The sequence below is a fragment of the Dromiciops gliroides genome, chromosome 2 (genome assembly GCF_019393635.1).
Source record: "Dromiciops gliroides isolate mDroGli1 chromosome 2, mDroGli1.pri, whole genome shotgun sequence".
Taxonomy (NCBI): Eukaryota; Metazoa; Chordata; class Mammalia; order Microbiotheria; family Microbiotheriidae; genus Dromiciops; species Dromiciops gliroides.
In genome coordinates, this window is record NC_057862.1 from 190,221,130 (window position 1) to 190,230,552 (window position 9,423).

Below are 9,423 nucleotides of genomic sequence, written 5' to 3' on the forward strand. Positions count from 1 at the left end.
TTGGAACCTGGCACAACTTTTGGGAGATCTGCAAGTGATAAAAACATGGTCTATAGTAAAATAGTGACTGAAAGTCAAGCTTCCAGGTTCATTCCCAACTATGCAAATAATATCACAGGGCATTTGTGACTTTAGTTCTTCATTTCAAAATGGCAATATAAAATGTCCAAGATCAATATAAAGATAGATTCTTTTCTGTTGAATTCACATAGAGTTATGAAGCAGAAATACTCTATAACTCAAAAGAACTATGCTGCAATATCTTTCAGCCTTGGATCCGTTTCAGGGCTACCCAATTAACTTTGTCCAAGAGCATTCAGTGTATAGAGTGTTGTTTTACAGGTTTATAACAAGCCATTCTCCATCTTACATCCCAGTATCCACATTCCAGGGAGCTGCATAAAATCAGGCCAAGAATAAAAGATATTAGCAAGTTAAATAAATTCAGCATCTCCTATTTATAGCTGCAGACAGTTAGACAGAGGCTTGCATGAGGAAAAATGAAAGAAATGGGTCTAACTAGGGAAAGGTATAGCATTGGTAAATATAGGTAGAGTAAATGTCAGTTCTTAGGAAATACTGAATATGAATATTTTTCCATAATAAAAAAACACATTTAACTGGTCTGAATTATTAACTTAACCCTTGATCAAATCTATTTTTTAAAATCTTGGGCAAATCAAGAACTTGAACTTTGTTCTTAACTATCAAGAGGAAACAACTTTGTTATACAAAATGACTACAGTTGCTTCTTGTCTCTCTACAATCTCTTCAAAATCTGTCTGCACTTCCTTGTACTCTGCCTTAAGAGGTATTTTCTGCTTCCATAACAAGTTTATGGGAGATCATGCCACTAACAGTTGTAGGAATAGTGCAAGAAATATTTAAAAACTTTTAGTTTACTTAAAGAGCTACAGGTAACCAGTACTAATTACAGCATAATTCCCATCAATCCTTGATTGAAAATACACATGAAAAATAAAACTTTATTTTATTATGTTAACTACTTTATCAACCCAATTTATCAATATATTACAATACTAGTATTTTAGAGAAAAAAGAAAAGGGGTATCTTATTGAGAAAACTTCAAATATTAAGCATGAACACACACTCCTGTTCTCTAACATCCAAATTCCATCCAATTTTTTTTAAAAATCCAGTTATCCAACAATTGCTTTGACTTAAGTCCCTACAATAACCTACAATATACTATGTTGATACACTTCACACAAATATGAAAATGTTCCCTGCCGTTTTGCTTCTCTTTGACATTCTACTTTATGAAAAACTAAGCTAGAAATAGAAAACTATAATCAAAATTTTTTGTTCTGAAACTGAAACAGTAAGAGAATAGAATGAGATTATGTCAAATGATTACAATTTGGAGGGAATTCCAAAGATTCATAATGTTTGAGATATAATCCATTTGATTTCAATTAATCCTGATACCACTGAAATGTAGGCTTATTAAATATCTACATACCAGCAACAAACTTGCTACTCTAAAATTCAAGATATAGGTGTTGCCTCTGCTTCCACAGCCTGTCATACACACAGATCTCTTATCTTTATGTCCTTATAAATGCTAGATTGCAGTATCTACATTTAAAGGGACAGCCATATATTTACCAGGATAAAATACATTTCAAACAAACCTCAAAGAAATGAATACTTTACCATTTGGTATTTTCAAAAAGTTACCAGGAATCTTTGGAAATCACATTAGTCAGGTAACCAACTTATTAGAAGTATCAAAGTAAATTAGTCTATCTTTCTTTTCTGCACCAACCACAGTAATGGGGTAAGAGGGTGGGATAATATGTTTCCCTTTATTCTACACTTGAGGCAAAAAAAAAAAAAAAGGCGAGTTAGTTCACAAGAGGCTTGGTTATTCATTTGCTTTTCTAGCGTTTTAAGAATGATATGCCAAGATGCATCTGAATCTAACTTCACAGGGTTATTTTTCAGCAGATAGGGTTAAGAACAATATCAAGTGAGAAAGAAAACACGAATAGGGTATGTCTCTTTACTAAAATTTGATATACAGGTAAGAGATGTGAGGCAAATGTGCAAGAACACTGTGGTAACTTTCAATCCAGATAACATAAATAAAATCATAGAGTTGTGTTCAGGCATTTGTAAACAGCACACGCAAGTAAGCTCAACAGTCTGGCCCCATTCTTATAATTATATACACAATCCTAAAAACATTTATCATAAATTATCCTTGAACATAAGCAATGTCCGTCTTGAAAGATACTTGAAACATTGAATTAACTGAGGGCGTCTATAGGAAAGGAGCTCAAAACTCCAATGCTATGGGGGGCTGGGGGGGGGGGCAGGAACCTGTCTCCTCTGCCAAGTTAACTGCAGTTACGTTCCAGTGATTCATTAAACATCATCTTCCTTCAACTAGTTTCACTTTGCCAGGCATCGGAAAACCCTGCGCGGAAAACAGAGCCATTGCCCCAACCACCAAAAACTGGTCTTGCCCATCAAGTCAGCGCCCTCAGGGAAACCCACATTAGAAGAGAGCCTACAACCTCAACTGTGCGCACTTACCTAACAAAGAGCCAATGAAGATGACAATTTGCACGGTTGTGGTGAAATGCCGATAGGTCTGAGCCTCACTATCCTCTCCGCTTTCCAAGGTGCTGACCCCGAGGGAGCTTCGATTGGTCCAGACGGCCTCAGCGCCGGACCCGTTATGTGGCCCTAGAGCTTGGGGGAAGCCTCTGTTACTGGCGTCTCGGGGAATCCAGCTTTCATTGTGTCCCATGGTGAGACTGTCTTTTCTCCTTTTTTCTTCCTCCCCTACCCCCACGCCCCAACCTCCCAACTCTAAGTTTCTGCTTCTCACACTCAGTTAAAGACGGTCTGGGTGCCTGGAGCCTGGGAACTAATGAATGAGTGAATGAATGAATGAACGAATGACAACTTGTCCCAGACGGGGAGGGCCTTGGCGGCGGAATCACTGTGCCCTGTAGAGGTGACTGGTCCCCTCACGTCTGCATATTGCTCAGGAGGGGCGAATCGAGGTTACCACCCCCCATCCCGGGTCCCTCTTGGGTCCCACACACATGACAGTGGGGACACAGTCAGAAGCTGCTCTCGACGCACGACTCTCTTCCTCCCTCTTCTCCCCAGTAGTCACCACAGCCACAGTCACCACTTATATTTGTGGATCGAAACAGGGCTCGCCAACTTGAGAAGACGGCATTTTGCATTCAAGGAGGGCACTCTCCGCCCCCGTGCCAAGCTCCTTCAGTCCCTCCCAAGACAGAGGCATCCCACCTAGGGGAGGAGGTCTCGCCAGTTGAATGGCTTTCCTTCAGAAAAGAGAAAACATTTCGTGGTTGTTTTTCAGCCGCGCGGGCTCAAGAGCTGAATAGAGAGCGAAAACCCCTATATGCCGAGCATCCAGAAGCTCGAAGGGGCCACTGGGACCCCAGCTCTGCCCATGGTGCTGCCGGAATCCCCTAGCTCGAACTTCCCCCGCAATGATCCTTCTTTCCTCCACTACCCCCCAAAAAAGCTGTCACCGGGGTAGTTTCCGCCCACCCACCCCCCCAGCTCCGCCTCTTCTGGGGACTTCAACACGCCACCTCGGTGCCCGACCGAGCCGAAGATTCCTAACTCTGCTCTGCGCCCTTACTCTATCCCTTGTCGTGGGGCGAAAGAGCCCCCGGCTTGGAGGACCCTGGGAGAAGGATGTCCCCACTCCCTGTCAGCCCACCCGCCCCCACGCGCCGCAGCCGCGGGTCTCCCGCGGCTGCACTAGCAGCCGAGCTCCCGGGGATCCCGGGGAGGAGCGAGTGAGAGGAGCTGGGTCACGTGTGGAGGCGCGCGAGCCCCTCCCCTCCCTCCCTCCCTCTGCCTCGGTTTCGCTGGCGGCGGCCATCTTAATCGAGCGGCCAACTGTCATTCTACGTAGCCCCAAAGCGGTAGGCGGGGGTGGAACTCGCGCCTCCGCCTCTTCGTGGGCGTTATTCTTAGAATGGTCTCCTCGGGTCATCGCTCCTCCCCTTGTCCGCGTGGCTAGAAGGCGGAGGACCAGAGGCTCGCCTTCACTCAGTCACCGTCTCTGGGCACCAAAGACCGGCCCTTGGGGAAGTTTTAAGGGGCGGAGAGGGGACGCATTTCAGCGGCCCTGCCCTCCCTCCCCCGGACGCTATGTCTCTGCCCTTTTCTGGGACGAGTGTCACGACTGATCACGACCTGGGGCTTCCCTTAGGAAAGGAGAAAAGGAAGATGGGGATAATTTAGTGCCTATAAGACGGAGTAGCAGGGGAGGGCGTGCGGCTGTGCCTTCCTGGGAGCAGATAAAAAGATGAAGATAAAAAGAAGGGAAGGCTCAGGTGGAGCATAGGAAGAGAAAAGCAAGGAGCAGCAGCGTAATATCGGGGAAGGGTTCGCATCCTGGCTCTTGCCTAGGATCACCCGTCACTCAGCCTCTCTGTGGTCCCTATTTAACACAGCATCAAAGACCTACAGCTGGGGGTTACCTCAGAGGTCATCTAGTCCGGGACTTCTTGAACTTTTCCCACTAGAGACCCTTTTTCACCCGAGAAATTTTTATGCAACCCCAGGTATATGAAAAAAGATATACAAATCAAAGATTTACTGCCAAAATTTTCCTGACCCCCCCCCCACGTTCAGTTATGCAACCCCATATGAGGTTGAGACCCACAGTTTAAGAAGCTTTGGTCTAGTCATCTAGTCCCCCCTTTAAAGTGAGGGTGGAGAGGTTAAATGGTCATGGCCTCACAAGTAATCAGATTCATTGAGGCTGTGATTTGAACCTAGGTCCTCTGAGTTCAAATTCGATGTTCTCTCCACCCTGCCTTGCAAACTGAGGGGACTGGACTAAACTAGCCAGGTAGGGCCATTTCACTGATCATAGTTCTTAATAGCTTTCATGTATTGTGTCCTCTATGTGCCAGGCACTGTGTTAAGCACTGTATAAATAACTCATTTGATCCTCATTTTATCTCTTAAGATCACTCCCAGCTCCAAACTAACATTTAAATATTTTACAATTATTATCTCATTTAATAAAGCATGGAAAGATAAATAGGGGATTGAGGTACCAGGAGTAATGGACTGGAAAGAGAAAAATGAGTGAACCCCTGCTCTTGTTTGGTTTTAATATCTTGACAACTGATGGTAAATGCAGAGTTGTTGGGGGAGGGAGGGATGGAATATATGATAGGTGTGACTAAGGTCCCTTGGGAGTAACTTCTAAAAGACTGACAATATTGTAGAGCAACTTTAAAAAGAAGAGCCCCATCAGGGTTGCTTTCAAATTGACCCCACTCATATCAGCACCCCTTCCTTCTCCAGCCAGTCAATACCTAGGAACTACCTTGCAATGTTTGTGTAAAAAGGCTTAGCTCTCCTGTTAGATTTTTAATTCCTTCAGTGAAAGGGACTGTCTCTCACTTTCATAGGACCTAAAATTGTGCCTTGCACATAGTAGGTACTCAAGTAAATATTTGCTGGGTAAATGAACCCAAAGGCCAAAGGAGTGAGAGAATGGGAAATGATGAAAGAGTAAGAGAGCTTCTTAAGTCTGACATTTATCCTTTTTTTTTTTTTTGGCGGGGCAATGGGGGTTAAGTGACTTGCCCAGGGTCACACAGCTAGTGTCAAGTGTCTGAGGCGGAATTTGAACTTAGGCCCTCCTGAATCCAGACCTGGTGCTTTATCCACTGAGACACCTAGCTGCCCCTATCATCCTCTTTCCACTGTGATTGCCATCATGTTCACTCTTCATTTCTTAATTTATAAGTAGCAAAAGGAAATGAAGAAATAAAAATTCCCCACAACAAAAATGCAGAATCAAGCAAAGCAAATTTCCTCATCATACATGCTCAAAAAAATTTGTCCAGTTGCACACCCTGAACCTATCATTCTCAAGAGGTTGATAGCATGCTTTATCATTAGTCCTCTGGCACCATAAATGGCCATTTCTTTGATCATAATTCTTAATAGCTTTCAAATATGTCTTTACAATGTTGTTGTTGCATAAATTTTTCTCCTGGTCCTGGTCTTTTCACTCTTTATCAGTTCCTAGAGGTCTTCAAAATTGTTTTTATAATACTGATATTATAGTATCACTTGTTCTTCTGGTTCTATTCCTTTCCATCTGCATTAGTTCATACAAGTTTTTCCCTTATCTCTTTAAAATCATCTATTTCTTTATCAAAGCATAATGGTATTCCATCACATTCATTTGCCACACTTTGTTCAGCCATTCCCCAATTGATGGGTATCCCATTCATTTTCAATTTTTTGCCACCACAAAAAAAAGGCTATTGTAACTATTTTTACACAAGGACTTTATCTTTCTTCTATCTCTTTTGGCTATAAGTCTAGCAATGGCATAGTAGGGTCAAAGGGTATGCACCATTTAGTAACTTTCTGTGTATAATTCCAAATTGTTTTTCAGGACAATTATACTTACTAGAAGATTCACCAACAATAGATCAATGTGCCTATTGTCCCACAGCCCCTCCATTTGTCCTATTTCTTTTGTCTCATCATTGCTAATCTGATATGCATGAGGTAGAATTGCTTAGAATTGCTTTAATTTGCATTTCCCTAGTTGCTAGTGTTTTGGAGCATTTTTTCATATGGCTATATATAGCTTTAGTTTCCTCTCTTGACAACTGCCTGCTCATATTCTTAGACCATTTACCAATTGGGAAATGACTCTTATTCTTATGAATTTTAATCATTTCTTTATATACATTGGAAATAAAACCTACCTAAATGAAAATGGTCAGAACTCCTATCAATTCAGCATTATGAAACATGTCTGTTTCAGTATTACATATTTTCCTAAATTGTATGCGTATTAAGACTCTTAACTAGAAATAAATGCTGTTAAAAACAATTTGCCTTTGTGTGCACACATAAATTGTGTATCAATAATACTTAGTAAGTACTCCTTGTAGGCAAGGCCCTATACCAGATATTATAGGGAGATCTTTGCACTCCAGAAACTGAAATAGAGGGAAAGCAAATTTAAGAGACAGGCCAACAGCGTTGTACCCAGTACATTTGCTTTCCTTGTGCCTGTCTACTTATTCCAGAGTCTTGTGCCTCCCTTTGTTATTTTTTAATTTTATTTTTTTTTAGTGAGGCAATTGGGGTTAAGTGACTTGCCCAGGGTCACACAGCTAGTAAGGGTGTGTTAAGTGTCTGAGGCCGGATTTGAACTCAGGTACCCCTGACTCCAGGGCTGGTGCTCTATCCACTGCGCCAATTAGCTGCCCCTCTCCCTTTGTTATTCAAGAAAGGATTAACAAAAAGGTAGGTACCCTATTACTGAGATTAACATAAAGTCAATCTTTAAGTTTTGAAGAAATTAAATTGATTCTGTTGTTTGTTCATTTCAGTCACGTCCAACTCTTCATGACCCTATCTTTTAAAAAAAAATTTGGCAAAGATACTGGAGTAGTTTGCCTTCTCCAGCTCACTTGATGTTTTCTTCTATTTTTTTTTCTTTTCATTTTGTTTGACTGATTCTTGATTTCTCATAATGTCATTAGGTTTCACTTTCCCAATTCTAATTTTTTAAGGAATTATTTTCTTCAGTTAGCTTTTGTACCTCCTTTTCCATTTGACCAATTCTACTTTTAAAGGAGTTGTTTTCTTCAGTCAATTTTTGTGCTTCCCTTTCCAAGCTGTTGACTCTTTTTTCATAATTCTCTTACATAACTCATTTCTTTTCCCAGTTTTTCTTCTTCCTCTCTTACTTGATTTTAAAAATCCTTTTAAGGGGCAGCTAGGTGGTGCAATGGATAGAGCACCGGCCCTGGAGTCAGGAGAACCTGAGTTCAAATCCGGCCTCAGACACTTAACACTTACTAGCTGTGTGACCCTGGGCAAGTCACTTAACCCCAACTGCCTCACTAAAACAAACAAACAAACAAAAAATCCTTTTAAAGCTCTTCTAAGGAGGCTTTTTGGGCTTGAGACCAATTCATATTCACCTGTGAGGCTTCACAGGTAGTCATTTTGACATTGTTTTCTTCTGAGTTTATGCTTTGATCTTCCCTGTCACCATAGTACTTTTTTATGGCTAGGGTTGTTTTTTTTTCTGTTTCTTGTTCATTTGAACAGGGGGCACTGTCCCAAGCCTTTTTCAGTGGGGGCCAGGGGCCCATTCACTGGCTTTATGCTGCTGGGCTGCAGAGGGGGCTCTGGGACTCATGGCTTACCCACTGCACTGGGATGGCCTGACCTAGTCCCTGTGTTGTGCCAGGTTCCTGAGGTGGAAATTTACCTCCTAAACTGGGGTTGGAGGCCTCACAGCTGACCTGCTATGCCACAAGCCTATTGAACCAGGACCAAGGGGCCTCAGTTACTGCTATGTGCTATGGCTAAGACCCTCCCACTGGCTACCTCAGACACCACTTTTGCTGGACTGCACTCCCCTTCCACCTAAGTGAAAGAGACCTTTCCTGAAGTCCCTCCAAGTTATCTTAAACTGCAAATTTTTTTCACTCCATCTTTTTGTGGGTTCTGTCACTCCATAATCCATTTAGAGATTTGATTTAATATTGGTTTTGAGGGAAAGTGGGGAAAGCTCAGGAAACTTCTTGGCTTCTCTCTGCCATCTTGGCTCCACCCTCCAGCTCCTTTTACAGATGAGGGACTGAAGCAAACAGTGTTAAGTGACTTGCCCAGGGTCACATAGCTACTAAGTGTGTGAGGCCAAATTTGAACTCAGGAAAATGAGTCTTCCTCATTCCAAGCCCAGTCCTCTATCCACTGTGCTGATTCTATACCATTTTATAATTGATTCTAATCTTTAAAGATCCTGTTATTATTACTGGCCTATTTATATGGTTACTAAATCATATTTCTTTGTCTCTGCCATGAGCTAAGTTTAGATGTTCAGTTCTTCTGCTAATCACCATTCTAGTCCTTCCTTAAGGAAATCAGTTATCCTTGAGGGATTCAGGTGGACGTTAGGGAGTCTGATCTAGTACCTTTACACCACCAACCTATCCTTCAAGGATGTCTGGTTTGTGTAATGATTGGAATGACGCCACCTACTGGAGACTTGCTGTGGAGAGCTCCACCATGAGGAAAATGCCTCAGAGGCATTGTGGCTTTTCCTTGGCGTCAGGAAATGACGCTTGCTCATGGGTGCTGTCTATCAAGTCTACCAGCCAATCAACTGGAGGAGCCTCCTATGGTCTGGGAGGAGACAGGAAGGAGGAAAGGGAGCCTGCGCAGAGAGCGCTGGCCTTTTTTGGCTTCCGAACTTGATGGTGGTGGCGGCAGAGGACTTCACAGGAAATTTGAGGAAAGATAGGAATGCCAGGCTGTTAGAATTCTGTTCTCAATCTTTTTCTTTCTATTTTCCAATAAACCCTTAAAAACCTAAACTCGTTTTATCAGTGATT

The 9,423-nt window shown here is 42.4% G+C and overlaps 1 protein-coding gene across 1 annotated transcript in view; it reads right to left on the bottom strand.

Moving 5' to 3' along the window:
- GPR176 (G protein-coupled receptor 176) overlaps nt 1-3,505 on the bottom strand; it is a 140,095-nt gene extending 136,590 nt beyond the window's left edge. Inside the window, exon 1 of the mRNA XM_043985874.1 lies at nt 2,564-3,505. Coding sequence (XP_043841809.1) covers nt 2,564-2,780 — 217 coding nt within the window. The 5' untranslated portion in view covers nt 2,781-3,505. The remainder of the gene's footprint in view (nt 1-2,563) is intronic.
- Between the last annotated feature and the right edge of the window lie 5,918 nt (nt 3,506-9,423).